Source organism: Bombus flavifrons, chromosome 2, assembly GCF_040668555.2.
Source record: "Bombus flavifrons isolate JBK064 chromosome 2, iyBomFlav1_principal, whole genome shotgun sequence".
Lineage (NCBI taxonomy): Eukaryota > Metazoa > Arthropoda > Insecta > Hymenoptera > Apidae > Bombus > Bombus flavifrons.
In genome coordinates, this window is record NC_138443.1 from 16,640,444 (window position 1) to 16,657,674 (window position 17,231).

Genomic DNA, 17,231 nt, shown 5'->3' on the forward strand with positions numbered 1-17,231 from the left:
AAATTGATAAAATGAAAAATGTTTCCCAAAAGTAAAGAAAACACTTGTTGAGTTGACAAAATATTCAGGACCTTGTTAAGCATTATTCACTGCATAGCATACTGAAAATTTAACATTGTTATAAATTCTGAACAGTTACGAAATGTAAGCGTGATTATTTTTTATTATAAAAACATTTTCTTCTGTATGAAAAATTATATTATATGCACATACATTGAGAGATACAATTTTTAAAAATAAATCTACCTTATCGACTAAGTAGATTTATGTATGAAAGGACATATGAAGTAGTCTCTATTTCTGGCTGTAGGATCGTACAATTCGTGTGATTATAAACCCGCGGTTGCTTACGGCATGGCGTTAGCCAAGTCGTGTGTCATCGTGCGTTGCAGATGAAAAGTGGAGTACATTTGTAACGCTTTTATTTTACATGTTGTATACTAATGAAAAACTTTTTATACAAATTTTAACGACAGGTGAGGATTTCAGAAAATGATAACACCAGTGCCTCGAAAAGTAAAATGATATTCGTGGACGAACAATGTTAAAGATACAGTGAGGTTTTGATATGGCGGCAAATTTTACTTTGATGATTTGTTGTAAACTTCTGTGGTACTCTTTAGTTAATTCATCAGTTATTCAAGTGCGAACATTTTATAATTTTTATACTAAATTCCAACCAAGATGGGTTTATTTACAGCATTACATCAAAAAATTGAAATGCTGTAGATTTGTGCATTTTGAAGCACAGTGGCGACATATCATGGCGGCGAAATTTTCTTAGCTGCAGTTGTGTATCTCGACTATTTTCATACTTAATACGTACGCTAAGGAATTTCTTTGTAAAGTAACACATTTAGTAAATGAATATATTGTATATGAAATTCTTTTTATAAAATCTCTCTTCACATTTTTATTTTGTGGATTCAAGTGATGTAATTACATTGTATTAGCCAGGCATAACATGTAGTTAATCTTTCCTGTGGATATCCTTTATATTGACATCATGACATAGATGTGAAATTGTAATACAATAGATCCATATTGATATAAAGTATTAACGTATATTTGTTTGTGCACATGTTTATTTTGCATGATTTCTAAGATTGTTCAAGATGAACAAGCGCCGTAGAACATCTTCAGTTGCAAGTCGAGGCACAGAAGATGATGGTGACGATATACCACCTGAACCGACAAAGAGACGGAAAAAAATAGATCCTGTAAGTTGTTATATATTATTTGAGATCATTGTTAGTAAAAATTTCAATGTTTCACCAAAAATTAATATTTATTTTATTAAATATTTAGAGTGACCTGTGCCAACAGTTATATGATGTTCTACGTAATCAAAAGAAAGAAGATGGAACATTATTATGTGATGCATTTATACGTGTGCCTAAACGTAGACAAGAACCAGGTTATTATGAAGTTGTAACAAATCCTATAGACCTACTAAAGGTTCAGCAGAAACTAAAAACAGATGAATACAGGGACATGGATGATTTAGCAGCTGATATTCAACTCATGGTTAATAATGCAAAAGCTTTTTATATGGTAATATATATTGACTCACAGAAGTATATATTATAAAACAATATGTTATATGGTCTTCAGTTAATATTTATGTTATTAATATTATTTTATTAAAATAGCGTACATCTCCTGAATATAAAGATGCCACTGAACTCTGGGAATTATGTATAAATACAAAAAATCGCATTATGGAAGAATATGAAGATCCAGAACCTAAAGGAAAACTTATCCTAAAAGTAGGACGACTGGTAAGCAAAAATGTAATTACATACAGGTAATTAATCTATAAATACTTAATATAATGTTAATTATACAGGCTCGGAAAGCTACAACGAAACAAGAAGATGCAGAAGATACATCTGAAAGTTCTACAAATCCTGATGAAGAGACAATGCAACAGTTTGAAGATTTATTTGCAGCAGTTATGACAGCAACAGATCCAGCTGATAATAACAGACCATTGCATACAATGTTTCAACTAAAACCATCTAAAAAAGTTTGATAAATTCTTATTGATAAAATATTATAAATATATCGCTGATTTATAAACGCATTTATTATACGACAAATTTTGTTTTCAGTTATATCCAGAATATTATGATGTAATTGAAACACCAGTAGATTTAAAAACAGTTGCAAGAAAAATTCAAGAAGGAGCCTATAGTAGCATTACAGACATGGAAAAAGATTTAATGTTAATGTGTCGTAATGCTTGCCAATTTAATGAGCCTGGTTCTCAAATTTACAAAGATGCAAAGCTTTTGAAAAAAATTATTACTGCAGCTGCAAGAAAGCAAGATATTGGCTTAAGCAGTACTGTTCCAAAAATTGCAACAACAGCACCATCAACAAGAAGTAAAAGAGGAAGTCGTACTATGGCACAGTCTTTAATAGCTCAAACTGCAACATTACCAGATGAAGATGAAGAAAGTGATGATGAAGAAGATGAACCTGCAGAAACTGAAGAAGCTGATAATCCACAGTGGCAATTATTTCAAACTATCAGAACAGCACCTAACAATCAAGGTATTTTATAAAATTTCTTTAAAATATGATATTGGAGATAAAAAATATTTTACAGAAATAGTATTGAATAATTCTTTTTTTTTTGTATAAGGAGTTAGAATGAGCGAATATTTTTGGAAACTGCCATCAAAGAGGTTATACCCCGATTATTACAAAACGATTAAAAATCCTATTTCTTTATTACAAATTCGTACTAAAATAAAGGTAATTAATAAAACTACAAATCGTTTTATATTTTATAAGTTATTCTTGTTTAATTCATCATTTTTGTAGAAAGGTGAATATGGTACTGTGAGTGAAGTAGCTGGTGACATGAATATTATGTTTGAAAATGCAAAAAAATATAATATTCATACGTCTAGATTATATAAGGTATTAAACAATAATTTAAAAATTTCACATTTTTGATACATATTATTTATTTATACTTATATGTTTCACATGCAGTGTGCTGTAAAACTACAGAAAATTATGCAAGAAAAAGTACATGAACTGTTAGAATTTGATCAGGTAAGTGATATTTATCTTATTCAAGTAAAGATATGTTTTGTTTAAATTTTATGTCTTAGTCATATATATGATAGTGGGATTTACTTTTTTTTTATTCAATATAATAACATGTTAACAATATAGTAAATGAATAATTTGTAAAAAAATATTTTTATATGTATGAGTTACTAGTATAAATTTTGAGTTAAAAGATTTTTTGTATTAAGTATTTAATCTAAACTTCTTATGTATTTCTTTTTGTTCTTGTTAACACTATTTATAGGATTCAGACTCAGATAGTGAATTTGAAAATAGCTCTCATCAACCTAAACTTATTAAACGTGCTTCAAATCTGTTAACACGTGGAAAATATAAAGACAATATACCACTGAAGAAAAGATTGTATGCACTAGTTAAATGTGTTATAGAATACGTTGTAAGTAATTCCAATTTTGATTACTGAAACTGAAGCTTAACAATACAGAATTTATTATATTATAGTGCGAAGATGGTCGGCAACCAATGTTAATGTTTATGGAAAAACCCTCTAAAAAATTATATCCAGATTATTATCAAGTGATAGCAGAACCAATTGATATGTTAGCCATTGAAGCTAATATTAAGGCAGAAAAATATCAAAGTGAAAACGAATTAATACAAGATTTTAAGGTATATTTTTTACATTATTACATTTGACGAATACATTTCATATTAATTTTTATTGTTTCGTTTTAGTTAATGTTTAACAATTGTCGCCAATACAATGAAGAAGGTTCTTTAATATATGAAGATGCAAATACCCTTGAGAGAGTTCTAATGGATAAAGTAAAAGAATTAGGTCCTTTGCCGGAGACACCCAAACCTACAAAATCAAGTGCATCTACTCCTACTAGAAATGTTGGGTATGTAGTATTATAAATGTATAACATAATTACAAAAGTATTTAGGTTTATTTTTAAGAATATTATAATTAATACAGTTTGTAAGTGTATTACATGTTTTTTTATATAATATATTAAATATATCTTTTTATAATATATAGGAGACCTAAAAAGGTTGTACCACTACACTTACAAAAATTGAAAACTATGTATGACACTATAAAAGATTATCACGATGCAAAAGGGAGACAGTTATCTTTAATTTTTATGAAATTACCAAATAAAAATGAATACCCTGATTATTATGAAGTTATTAAACAACCAATGAACATGGAAAAAATAGCGTCTGCTCTAAAGAATAATGGATACGAGAATTTGGATGAACTCGTATCAGATTTCATATTAATGTTTGATAATGCTTGCAAGTATAATGAACCTGATTCGCAAATATACAAGGTTTGTATATTGATATACATGTACATTTTTAAAGTATTTGCTTAAAATAAAGTTTTTATTAACACATTAATTTAATTTTTGAAGCAAAAAGCGCTCTGTCTATTAAAAAACTAGATATTCTGTATAATCATTACTAAAATGTTCCTGATGTTTTAATTTCTATCTAAGAAAAAAGTTTTTGTAAAGAGGTAATTAATATTCAGTAATTGTCAATAACTTTTATGGCTTTTTTTTATAAGAAAATACATAGAAAAATATTCTATTTTTAATTTTTTTCTAATTCCATTTAAAATAATTCATTTGATCATAATGAGTGTATAGGAAATACGAATAATGTGAATGTCAAAAGTCCAATTGAAATTTCGCGCTAAAACATGGAAAGCTCGATCTGTTTACGGTTATAGTTTTTGAGGTTACGTGAAGTTAGTTTCTTTCGTAGCTTTGCCATTTCATACGGTTCCTTATAAGGATTTTACAGAATAATAAATGACTTTTATCTATGAATAGATGCAATAATAAAACTGGTGCAAATATGCAATTTTATCAAAATAATCATAAATTAAACACATGGAAAAGTGAATATTTGTGAAAGTTATAAGTTTGCAACCTTTTTATATATATATACTATATTGTTGCTCAGAATGTTTGAACAAGGAAATATTAATAATGAAAATAATGTTTTTGTACAAAAGGCATTAAAAGTTCGACCTTGTTTTATTCGTTTAATGAGAGATAAGGAAGTAGATCAACGTTTATCAAAAAAATGCAAGAAGAGTGAAACAGAAGTAAACAACATTCTTTTTGGAATATTATTCATTTAATCTTCTTTTTACAAATTTTGTTTATCAACATATTAGTTTCAACATTTATTGCTATTAGTATATTTTAAATATAATTACAATTTACTTAAAAATCATGTTATAGGATGCTTTAATTTTACAAAGATTAGTTCTTCAAACAAAATTACAATTAAGTGAAGATGAAGAAAGTGTGCCAGATGTATCAGCTGCAGTTCAAGAAATATTAGCAACAATCTTCACTGCTCTTTATAATCATCAAGATGAAGAAGGAAGGTGTTATTCTGACTCAATGGCAGAACTTCCAGAACACGACATAGTTGATGGGAAAAAGTATGTTACTTTTAATTTAAATAAATGTTACCTTTATAATTTTATTTTATGCTATTAATGTAATATGAATAATTCAATTTGTTAAATATTAGGATACGAGGATTATCATTAGATTTGATTAAAAGAAGATTAGATCGTGGAGTATATAAACGATTAGATCGTTTTCAAGAAGATGTATTTACATGTTTAGAAAGAGCTAGAAGATTATCACGTACAGATTCGCAACCTTTTGAGGATAGTGTAGAACTACAAGCATTTTTTTTACGTACTCGTGATGAAGTAACTCGTGGAGGGGATTTATTACATTCACCAGCACTTAACTATACACTTCTTGATCTTTCTGCACAAGTTGCAGAATTAAAACGTGTTAAACAACAACAAGAACTGTCATTACCTAATGAGGATGAAAGCTGTGATGGCAATGAGACAAAAGTATGTGATATTGTATAAAATTTAATTCCACAATGAAAAGAAATATTTAATGTATTTATTTTGTTTATTTAGGATTCTGAAACAAATACTAATACAGAGGGAAGTAATAGTGATAATGGTGGGTCTATGAGTTTTAATCAAGAAGTATATAGAGCTGGGGACTTTGCATATATAGAACCTACAGAACGAGGCATGGAATATAGTGTGGTTCTCATAGAACGTCTATGGACAAATACAGAAGGTCAACAAATGTTATATGGCAATTTATTTTATAGACCAAGTGAAACTTATCATGTGGCATCTAGAAAATTCCTTGACAAGGAGTTATTTAAAAGTGACGCTCATGTAGCTATACCTTTGGCAAAAGTAGCTGGAAGGTGTTGTGTACTAAGTGTTAAGGATTACTTTAGAATGCAACCTGATGGTTTCTTAGAAAAAGATGTTTATGTATGTGAATCGCGATATTCTACAAAAGCAAGAGCTTTTAAAAAAATTAAAGTCTGGAATTTTGATCCAGATCATTTAAAGTTAATTCCAAGAGAGAAATCATTAGAACCAAAGCGAGTAATATCAGTATATAAGGAAAGATTAGAGAAACACAAAGAAGAAATTGCTGAGTTAGAGGAAGGAGAAAAATTGACAGAGAAAGAAAGACCTGTAAGTGACATTGATATATTACAACTAGAAAATATATTATATATTATATTATGTATCATATTTTATATATTATATATCTATATTTTTAGAATGTGATATTATATAATCCAGATGATGCAGAAAATACATATTATGAACAATATAATACATGTGCAGGGTCTGTAAAAACTGGAGATTTTGTTTATGTAGCAACAGATGGAGGTAGACAACAAATTGCACAAATTGATGCTATATGGTCGACAAAAGAGTATGTAACATATCTTATAAATTGCTGATGATTTGGATGTTTATTCCAAGTAATTAATTTTTTCAGTGGAAAGTGTTATTTTAAAGGCCCATGGTTGTTAATGCCTGCAGAAGTACCACATGCTCCTACTAAGTTATTTTATAAACAAGAACTATTCCTATCTACAGTTGATGGTACTCACCCTATCGTGGCCATTGTTGGAAAATGTGCCGTCCTTGACTATGGAGAATACATTTGTAGTGAGTATATGAGAATGTAATTAATGAAATAATTAAACGCACATTAATTATGAAATAAAAAGAATACATTTCAGAAAATTATTTTTATACAAATTTACATATTTATATAGGTCGACCGACTGAAATTCCAGAAGATGATGTATATATTTGTGAATCGTTATACGATGAAAGTAAAAGCCTCATGAAAAAATTAGGACAAGAAGGTTTAAAAAAATTTAATCATAATTCAGCAGTAACTGAAGACGAAATTTACTTCTTCCGAAGACCTATTAATCCAGCTAAGGTTCGTATGAAATTTAAGCATTTAGATAACATTTTATGCAAAACTTTGATAACGATATGTTATTTGATATGCTTGTTATTTGATATGCAACTAACTGAATATCATTGCTTTGCATGTGATGTGTGTGTTATAGATTCCGGGCGATGTGGCTCAGACGCAAAATCAAGTCAAGTCTGTTACTCCTAGTTCAGCTCAATTTGAAATGGTAATTTCTATTTATAAGTTTTTACCTTTTGGTTAATAATACAAAGAGATGCATGTATTTTTAATAATCACACGCAAGCTCAACTATTCATATTAAAAATTGTCCAACTTCAACATTGTCATAAAATTTGTTGTATATACAAATATCACTTGCGTGTGATACAGGTTTTGCATCAATTTGTATTTAAGCATGTTCCTCATTTTATGCCGGCATATTCATTTTTCTTTCTTTTATATTTGTTATGTATATATTTTGTGTTTTGTTTACATAAAATATTTTTTGAGATATCAGTATTATGTAGGACTAGATATTATTTTTAATAGATTTCAATTCAGAGCACCTGTTGGGTTTATCTCTAATACATGTATGTATATACATATATGATATACGTAGAATACCACCAAAAAGTCTCGCTTCCATGTCACTCTAACCCAAGTAATATAAAAACAAAGCATTATGCTTTAAATGGAATGCATAAGTACTAATATTTAAATAGCTACAAGATTTAGAACATTTATTCAGCAGTTCAATTGAAATATTAAAAAGATATATAAAGCCATATAGTAATATAGTATTAAATTGTAGTATTTAATCAGATGAAATCTATTACCTTCGATAAGAAATAGAAAGGGTTAGTCATGTTTATATAAATGTCGTGATATCTATGGTCAAGGAAAATTTTAATTAATATACGAAATTGTTACATCACTCTAAAATATTAAAAAAAATATATTACATTCGGTAACGGATAATGAACGTAACATAACATAAATGGTATAGGAAGCATCACCATTGTTACCGAAGCTGGAACCCGATGTACTAGGCATGGGAGTAGGATTAGGAGTGGGAGTAGGAGTAGGAGTTGGGGAGGACAGCATGGATGCTGGTGGTCCACCGTCCGTTGGATCTGCAGAAGCTCAACCGGTGCTCTCCAATACTCAGACACCTGTGTCGACTAAAAAGGTAGGACTTATCGTGACATTATTTGCTTATAACTTGTTCATAAATAGCATTTTATTTATTTCATTTTATTTTTGTTTAGAAAAATATGCCAGCATATACATTTTTCGTTTTTGCACCGTTTAAACTTTGTCATCTAACATTAGAACGACAATTAGATGTTTTACCTCTAAAGGTATAATATCAATATCCGTTTTCATAAGGCAGTGGTATTATAATTTGTGTTTTCTTCTGTTTAGAAAACGGCGGGTAAGAAATTAGTTACGGGCTATATTTTATATTCGAGTAAAATGCGAACGCAGATTACACAAAACAATCCTGAATCATCCTTTGGGGAGATTAGCAGAATTGTTGGCAACGAGGTATTTATTTATTTTTTACTGTTGATTTTCCTTTTACTATAAGAATTTATTGAAGGAAAGGGAAGTATGTAGATTCAATTTTTTGAACACAATATTAAAAAAAGATTTACTGAACTTCCTTTGTAAAATATTGTAAAAAAGTATGTTATTCTGCATACTTCATCTTTCTTTCAAATATGACACAAGTACGGTATATCTAATGAAATATAAATTATTATTGTTGTGATAAGTATTACCTTTTGAATAAAAATTATATACAATTTATAAATTAATCTGAATATTAAAATATATATTTCATAATTTTTACTTATAATTTATTTATCATACATTTTTTAGTATAGCATTTGTTATTATACTAATATGTTCTATAAATTGTATTGTATGAATTATATAAATTATTTATATGCATATGGAAAGTAGCTCTGTGATTGAAATTAATTTCTTACCATTTCATGACTATTTTATATTTGTTCATCAAGAAGGTCTGAAAAGTTAATTTTTAAAGAAATGTCAGATTATTTAAAACAAAAGTGTGCTACATAAATATTTTTTTATATTTCAGTGGAGGAAATTGCCAGCAGGAGAAAAACAAGCTTGGGAGGAAAGAGCAATTAAAATGAATGAAGATGGTGGGCAACTTAAAGGAAATAATGTTTCAGTAGGCACTAATGCTTTACAAGATGTAGTTTATGAATGTTGCTGGGATAATTGTGACTGGCAATTTGAAGATATGACCGATTGTATCGACCATTGTATTGCGGAACAAAATGGACATGTTCAATCGTCTTTTATTAATGCTGCAAGCGGTAAGTGCTATCTGTATTATTTTATATACAGAGTGCACAAAAATGTTGGAGAAAAACTTTAAGGGCATATAACATTTATCAAAACATCTTAATAAATATGAGTCTAAAAACCGTTTTGAAGTTATGGGATGTTTAGTGTACAAAAGTACAGTTATAGTAAACGAATTACTTCATTAAATAAGTTGATACAATAAATCGCAAAATGTTGCCAAGAGATACGGGAAACGCCGGGGATCAATATTTTACTGACAAAAACATCTCGTAACTCCGAAATTAATGGTTTTTGAACTCACGTTTATTAAGACCTTTTTGCTTGTTTTGATGAATACTATACGTACAATTTTTTTATACACGTTGTATATATATATAATATATACCATCACGGACGAATAAAATCTTCAATTTTTGAAATGTATATTCTAATAGATGTCGAATTTCAATGTCAATGGCGTGGTTGTGGCCGTACGAAAAAATCTGTACCTCCATTTCCAAGTGTACAAAGACTTGCAAGGCACGTTAAGGAAGTACATATCCTTAAGTCAAATGGACGTATAATACCTCCTTCGGAAAGAAGCAAGTATGATGTCAAAATGCTACATAATGACAACAATATTTTCATATTTATAATACAATCCGTTTACTTTCATTTACATCTTTTTAATTATAGAAACTATATGGCATCAAAAGGTCCAACGATATTGCCACCAATGGAAACAGGTATATTATTTATTTCTAACAAATTCAAGGTAATATTTATTACAAGTATTTTCTAATTTTTCTACATATCTTTTTTATTATAGAAACATCAGCAGCTGCTACGCAAACAAGCAACATTTCTGGTGCTAAACAACCGGAACCCATGTTTGTTGCTGTTCCTCCAAGACCAAGTCGCGTATTACATTCAGATGCGTACTTACGGTAAGTAAATTGAATATTTTTACTGCAATTTAATTTATACTTGATTATTTTACTGCAAATATATTGCAATTACAGATATATTGAAGCACTGAATGTAGAAAATCGGTACATATCAAACTGGGACAAACAAATGAATGCGAATCCTGATAATACACAAATCCCTGATGTAACGAAATTGCCTGCGGAATGGTTAGGCAATGGTGTAGGCAACCATGGAAATGTGGTAAATGCCTTATGGACACTCAGGAACATGATGATGCGAGATGTGTTAGCCATCAATAAAACTTTATAGTTTATAACATGTTAAGATTTATAATCTTTAATATTCGATGCTACCTTAAAACTACAATTTTCAGGTCCGTCGATGCTAGATGAAAGACTGAAGATTTATTATTTGGACAAGTATATTTATATTTTTAGATTCTTTTCTTCTCATTTTACGACACTCACTAATTAGTACTTCAAATTTAACTTAATTATAAATTAAGTTTTTTCAGTGATTTTCAATTTGTAATTAGAACTAACTAAGAAATTGTCTTTCTTATTATAAGGTCTTCAACGACAAATAATAGATCTGCAATGTATTTATCACAAATAATTCAGCTTAGCAAAAAACTAATTTTTTCATTAAATGAAAACTATGCTATATGAGCATTATTTTCGATACTTCGTCTATGGATCTGTTAGGAGTAGAACGAAAATATTACGCTGTAAGAGCCACCACCTTGTAAATATCTCGCTATTTTTAATTTTAACGTTTCATAAAAAAATTTTGTATTTTGTGTATCGCGTATCATGAAAGTGTGATTTGACAATTAACTGTATTCATACTGTAAAATGAAACTATGCTGTAAATATAAAATAATGCATTTTAGAAAACAATCTGACATAGAGAATGCTATAATTGTATCTATGAATATTAATTTTATGTCATACAATCATACATTTTTAATGTAATATTTTCACTTACTTTTTTAAAAGAACTTTGATATAAAAAATATTTAATAACCGTTATTTCTGAATTTTTTATAATATTGATTTAATAATTTCAATAAGTACCTTGTATATAATTAAAGATAAAAGTAATTTTTTATGCCAAAAAAATTACATGGAAACATCCTTATTGTACAATCAAAGTATATTACATGCATGGAGGTAATGCAAATTGTTTATTTGAGATTCGGTTTATAATGTAAAGAATAAAAACGTACAACTGTGGTCTACAATTGCATTAAAAAAAATTATCAACTTATATAAAAAAAGATATCATTACATCATGTTAACTTATTGAATTTTAAAAAATACAATTTTTGTTACTGTATCATTTATGAATAAAACTGGTTGTTCTTATTAAAAAATGAAATTAGTTATTTTTAAACATATGTTATATATTAAACGAAAATAGTACTTTATTTTTACTATACTATAAAAAATATATGTGAACAATAAATTTAATTAAAATGTTAGAATGTTTCAAATAAAATAGCAACCTAAAATATTTGTCCTTATAGTATCATATTTTACTTATACAATATTTCTATTATATTATATTGCTTACTTTTCAACTATTATTTTCTATCATTAAACATATTTAACATAAACATATTTTGGATGATCATATTAACTAGGACATTATTTAAAAGAAATATATTTTAATTATCTCTTTATACAGTTTCAGTAATTACATTTGAAACAAATGTTTTAAATTTTATATCTATTTTTGTTTATTTATGTCGTTCAATTAAGATGTACTGTCTGCCAACATATTGGTGTAGTTTTTTTACAAATATGTACATAAAAGAGTAGAAGAAACTTGCAATATTATTTAATGAACAAACAAGATTTACAAGTAGTACAATAAATTTTATAAATTTAAACGAATCAAGTGTTACTTCATCATATTTTATATATTTATATCTTGAAATGAGAATTTTGAATTAAAAGTCGCTCACCCGCCCACCATTTTGCCAATCCCCCCACTTTGTTGGATCTTTTTCGCTATTTGTTATTAGTTCTCCATTATTTGGATCAGTTTCCACTAGTACTAAGTCCACGAAACGTTCTTTTGGAGGTACCCCTATTATTATATTTTTTTATAATGATTGTATCTCATAAATTTATAGTAATCAAATCTCATATTAATTTTAACTGTTATTTCATGTAACATATTACAAATTATACTTACTAGGTATAGGTTGCAATTTTAATTTTTTATGAAATTGTTTCATTCTTATTGATTCTTTTTTCTCACCTTTTGCCTCTGGTTCTTTAACTCGCAATAAACTACCTATGTATGCATATAGCAAAAAAGTATCCAGTATTAAATTATCAAAATTATTGCTTTACAAACGAAGGCTTATATCTATGTTGGATACCTGTTGAAAATTCTTTCGATTTAGTATATATTAATGATTTTGTAGAAATTTTATTTATGGAATCGACTATACTGGTATTAATATGTTTCAAAACGAGCTTTAGCTTCAAAATATCCATATTTGTAATATCTTGTAATATCCTTATTCTTTTGTTATACTTCTGACAACACATTTCTTACAAATATGTATATATAATCTATGTACATATATACAATTTTATATAAGTTGTCAGATGTTTTATATTTTCCTTTTATCATTGTAATTTGATACTTAATTGTTTATCCATTAGTTAAAAATGTTTGTAAAAGTATAGTATGACAGAATAAAGCATGATTCTCTAAAAGTGAAAGCTACATTTTTTTAATTTAAATATAATATTTATTATTTTATACTTTATACATATACACAGTAAGTTTTTTATTCTAATTTAAATTGCTAAATTATACATATTTTTAATTGTACATCTTGTATAAACTATATTTTTTATGTACATACAATGCACTAAAAAATATTTAGAAATCTGTTACTCGACCTTTCCTTTCCCAATCACCATATCGTGTTGGTTCTGGTCCACGTGGACCTCCTACTTCACCTGTTTCCGGATTAGTATCGTTTGGAAATGGTTTCAATGGTTCTTTTTCTTGATAAGGATGTTTGCCTTCTTCCAGTTCTTCCAATTTTTCTGTTGCATGTAAAACAATTTTATTTTACTACCACTATTTTTATGAACTTATAATAAATTTCTTAAGGGGGTATCCTAGTCTAGAGGCATGAATTTCGGGCGATTTTTGAAACTCTGTACAAACGAAACAAAAAATATTTTTGCTATCTTTTTTTTAGAATTTGTTTATTGATATTTTAAGATTACGTAAAAAATTCACCGAAAAAAAACTCAAAATTCACAAAGTTATGAGCTGGCAAAGTGGATTGTGCCAAAAAAGGGTGTCCTGGCGTGCATGATTTTAACCCTTCTGGTCATCTGAAACAAAAAATCCGAACGGATTCTGAATTAGTATAGATACCGCTATAGCATGAACCTTGGAAAAGTCAAAACAACATTTCTTCACAAAATGGCGGCTGTTTGAAGGAAAGTTTCTTGTTTCGCATGTTTTTTTAACAATTTCGGATGTTTAAAAAATTGTAAAATTAAAAATTTTGATCTGAACGTGGTTCAGGCGATAGAGGAATTTATAAAGAACATTCATACCAAATTTCAAATAAATCGGTTCATTAGAACTTGAGATATCGTGCACGCCAACTCGAAAAAAGTAGTTTCGAGAAAAACGCGTTTAAAGTTTTGAGACAAGTTTCCGGTAATTTTACTCATAGAATGGTACAGCATACTTACATATTTTTAATCGGCGATTCCTGCTCCATATAAGAAACCTTCCTCTATTTCAAAATGCTTATTCTCCGAAGTTCTTTCATGGAGACGAGCAGTCCTGGCTTCCTTTGATGCCTCTGAAACTCGGAGTTCAGAGCACTCGATGCGAACTTCGTCTCGCCTGACTGCGAACGCGTGAGCTTCTGGGCCAATCGTGATTCCCATGACACTTAAGATTTTTAATATGGGTATAAAACCTTCATTAAAAATACATACTGCGAGGAAAGTGGAAATTTGAATTGTCTGCGTTCCTGCGTGGATGTGCTTTGGAGCAAAAGTCCATATTAACGAATTTAACGATTCGTTATTATTTTGGGTTTCAGAACCCAAACATCGTTCCAATAAAGTATCAGTTGATAAGCTTTCATAAATTGGTTTTATTACTTTTAAAACGTCGTCATTTAGAGGAGGATTTTCATGGTCAAATTCGTCAATAGTGCCGTTGGCCACAGCTTTTTGCCACTTGTACCAACTAGATGAACCAGGTGGACAATTCATGTGTTGAGGATTCTTGTTGGTTGAGATTTTATGATAGTAGGTTGCCCACACATCTCTCTTCATGTCTTCAACTGAATCTGGATTTTGACGAATTGCCAAGCCATAGTATAAAGATAATTCATTGATAACCTCATCAGTGAGTTTACCAGCGCCTTTGCCGCCAATATCTTTATTATCCTTTTTTGCTTTACGCAACCGTGCACCCATACGCTTTTGAACATGCCCAACACACTCCTTTTTTTCTACTATCGGGTCATCATCGTAGGGGTTAATATGAAGAATGTCTTTGAAAGTTTTTGAGTCACCATCTCCAATGTATCGGATATATTTAGCATTATGCTTGGCTTCCGACCTTTCAAACATTTCAACAATCGCGTCAACCTCCATTTTTCCGGCGCTTCCTTTACGATTTATGGTACAAGATTCCTCATGCTCTTCATACCAATCTTCATAAGCCTTGATGTCATAATTTTTTTTGTGTTTCCATTGATTACACCCTTGGCAAAAACTAGATTTTACTATGGCATCAACAACTTTTTTACTGTATTTACCAACGAGCGTAGTAACACCAAAGAGAGAATTGAATCCTCTTTTTTTCCAGGTTCCATCGCCGGAAACAGTCAAATGGTCGGGATTAGCTGTAGCATCAGATTCTAATATTAATTCCTTTTCTTCTTTTACGGCTTTTGAAATAATTTGATCGTAAACTGCTGAAGCGGCCACGTATAAATTGTTAAGACAGCTATAATATGTGCCAATGGTCAAGCCTTGGCAAATGTCCATCATACTACAAAATATGTTGATACCTTCTCTTCCAACTCCTAACAATCTCATAGCTACTACAAGTCTACGATTCACTTGAAATGCTTTATTGATAAAAGGCGATGATTGAATATACCGTACTTCCTCACACTCGCATTGTATAGCAATTTTAAACCCTAACCCATGAGCAGCTGTACGAGAAAATTTAATATCTTTCTTACATGTAGAACACAGAATTAACGATGAAAGTGTGGTAAAAACAGAGAAAAATTCTAAAATACAATAGCCGTAATTGTTATTAATTAAAACTTCTTCATCTTGCGAACTTCTCAATTTTGCTGCAGATGCATTAGTGAAACTGGTTTCTTCTTCTACGGTAAATTGATTACCGGAGAATCTTCTCTTCTTCGGTCTGCATGCCCGTTTAGAGCTGAATTTTGAATGTTTTTTATCCATTTTACTTTAAAATCTCAATATATAAAACAATTTTTACTTCAAATATTTATAAAACGTTGTCAGAGTTAGCACGTACACGTCGCTTGAAGGCTGGCTCAAAACTAACTTGAAATAAATGCTAAGATGAAAAGATTCCGACAAAATACATTTCTATGGCCTTGAATTAAAAATACCTTAAAAAAGGGATAAAATACAGTAAAGATTTTATGAGGGTTTTTATACGTAGGTACTCGGGCAGCGTCTACCGTCTATTGCTCATTTGTCCCGGTCGGATCGAAGCAGATGCCGCGTCACAAAAATGGCTTTTTTCAAATTTCTAGACTAGAATACCCCTTAAGATAAATAAATACCTATAGGTGTACGTTCTCTTAATTTTTTTCTAAATTCACGCATTCTTGGGCTCTCAGACATTTCATTTTTCTTTGAAAAGAGGATTTGAAATTCTAGAACCAAAATTGTCACATTATTCTTTATATTGCATTTAATACTGCAGATATTGTATTTAATTTTTAAAATACTTACGTATATGTAGAAATTTAGTTGGAAGTTTTGTAATTTCATGATTTACTTTTAGTAATTTACTAAAAGCTATGACATTTGTAAACATAACCTTATTCATTATAGTCTTCATATCTTTCTACGATTAAAACGAGATTATGTATATCATACCATACTGAAATTACATAAGAATATATAAGAAATTACTGTTAATGATCTTATTATGGCACAATTGTTATCATACATAATGCTTTATATTATATATATATTTACAGCATTAAAAAAGTATACAGAAGATATCACTTATAGTAGGTGATGAAACAATAAACTGATACATTTAATTTTATATAAACATAGAAGTGAGCACAATAAAAATGACTATTTAATATCTCAGTGAACCATCAATGCTTGTATGACAGCCGAATTTAATTGTTAAGGAAATAACTGTTAAAATCTCATATGATCTCATTTTATACCTATTCCGTTAACTAGAACTGTAGTCACTAGATTTCATTATTTAAATTTTATTGTAACAATTAAATCTATTAAATAATGTATTAATAAACATAAAAATAAAAATTAGATATTACATTTCTTCATTATAAGCTTCAAGAAAACTAAAAATAATTTCCTC

At 29.0% G+C, this 17,231-nt stretch overlaps 3 protein-coding genes across 18 annotated transcripts; 1 reads left to right on the plus strand and 2 right to left on the minus strand.

Moving 5' to 3' along the window:
* Positions 1 to 328: 328 nt before the first annotated feature.
* On the plus strand, positions 329 to 11,969 carry polybromo (protein). 9 transcript variants are annotated; one of them, XM_069129573.1, is made up of 29 exons: positions 329 to 476; positions 1,106 to 1,220; positions 1,309 to 1,554; positions 1,653 to 1,781; positions 1,850 to 2,029; positions 2,115 to 2,559; positions 2,651 to 2,763; positions 2,833 to 2,931; positions 3,007 to 3,069; positions 3,332 to 3,484; positions 3,550 to 3,717; positions 3,784 to 3,950; positions 4,091 to 4,385; positions 5,310 to 5,515; positions 5,608 to 5,947; positions 6,020 to 6,188; positions 6,465 to 6,604; positions 6,694 to 6,851; positions 6,918 to 7,090; positions 7,201 to 7,373; positions 7,507 to 7,578; positions 8,359 to 8,541; positions 8,621 to 8,713; positions 8,778 to 8,900; positions 9,463 to 9,706; positions 10,133 to 10,283; positions 10,374 to 10,423; positions 10,507 to 10,624; positions 10,700 to 11,968. In XM_069129573.1, the coding sequence occupies exons 2-29, from the start codon at positions 1,116 to 1,118 to the stop codon at positions 10,914 to 10,916; spliced, it is 4,773 nt and encodes a 1,590-aa protein (XP_068985674.1). In that variant the 5' UTR covers positions 329 to 476; positions 1,106 to 1,115; the 3' UTR covers positions 10,917 to 11,968. The 9 variants fall into 9 exon arrangements, with proteins under 9 accessions (XP_068985674.1, XP_068985607.1, XP_068985645.1 ...); XM_069129506.1 differs by having other exon boundaries at positions 6,020 to 6,604; XM_069129544.1 differs by having other exon boundaries at positions 3,332 to 3,481; positions 6,020 to 6,604.
* Positions 11,970 to 12,353: 384 nt separating this feature from the next.
* LOC138189853 (succinate dehydrogenase assembly factor 4, mitochondrial) lies at positions 12,354 to 13,511 on the minus strand. The gene is made up of 3 exons (XM_069132073.1): positions 13,000 to 13,511; positions 12,810 to 12,911; positions 12,354 to 12,701 (listed from the first exon to the last, which is right to left on the minus strand). Exons 1-3 carry the CDS (start codon positions 13,169 to 13,171, stop codon positions 12,562 to 12,564), a joined length of 414 nt encoding a protein of 137 aa, XP_068988174.1. The 5' UTR covers positions 13,172 to 13,511; the 3' UTR covers positions 12,354 to 12,561.
* Positions 13,512 to 13,705: 194 nt separating this feature from the next.
* LOC138189844 (uncharacterized) lies at positions 13,706 to 17,183 on the minus strand. 8 transcript variants are annotated; one of them, XM_069132051.1, is made up of 6 exons: positions 16,871 to 17,176; positions 16,622 to 16,772; positions 16,450 to 16,542; positions 14,600 to 16,401; positions 14,344 to 14,526; positions 13,892 to 13,967 (listed from the first exon to the last, which is right to left on the minus strand). In XM_069132051.1, exons 4-5 carry the CDS (start codon positions 16,097 to 16,099, stop codon positions 14,392 to 14,394), a joined length of 1,635 nt encoding a protein of 544 aa, XP_068988152.1. In that variant the 5' UTR covers positions 16,100 to 16,401; positions 16,450 to 16,542; positions 16,622 to 16,772; positions 16,871 to 17,176; the 3' UTR covers positions 13,892 to 13,967; positions 14,344 to 14,391. The 8 variants fall into 8 exon arrangements, with proteins under 8 accessions (XP_068988153.1, XP_068988152.1, XP_068988150.1 ...); XM_069132052.1 differs by lacking the exon at positions 14,344 to 14,526 and having other exon boundaries at positions 13,706 to 13,978; positions 16,871 to 17,172; XM_069132049.1 differs by having other exon boundaries at positions 14,344 to 16,401; positions 16,871 to 17,172.
* Between the last annotated feature and the right edge of the window lie 48 nt (positions 17,184 to 17,231).

Excerpts from the sequence above, each read along its gene's own strand:
- polybromo (XM_069129506.1), top strand. The coding sequence starts at position 1,116 with ATGAACAAGCGCCGTAGAACATCTTCAGTTGCAAGTCGAGGCACAGAA. Across the intron at positions 7,579-8,358 it reads GTTCAGCTCAATTTGAAATG|GAAGCATCACCATTGTTACC; the intron begins GTAATTTCTATT and ends TAAATGGTATAG. Across the intron at positions 10,284-10,373 it reads CCTCCTTCGGAAAGAAGCAA|AAACTATATGGCATCAAAAG; the intron begins GTATGATGTCAA and ends TTTTAATTATAG.
- LOC138189853 (XM_069132073.1), bottom strand. The coding sequence starts at position 13,171 with ATGTGTTGTCAGAAGTATAACAAAAGAATAAGGATATTACAAGATATT. Across the intron at positions 12,912-12,999 it reads ATCGAAAGAATTTTCAACAG|GTAGTTTATTGCGAGTTAAA; the intron begins GTATCCAACATA and ends ATGCATACATAG. Across the intron at positions 12,702-12,809 it reads AAAATTGCAACCTATACCTA|GGGTACCTCCAAAAGAACGT; the intron begins GTAAGTATAATT and ends ATATAATAATAG.
- LOC138189844 (XM_069132049.1), bottom strand. The coding sequence starts at position 16,099 with ATGGATAAAAAACATTCAAAATTCAGCTCTAAACGGGCATGCAGACCG.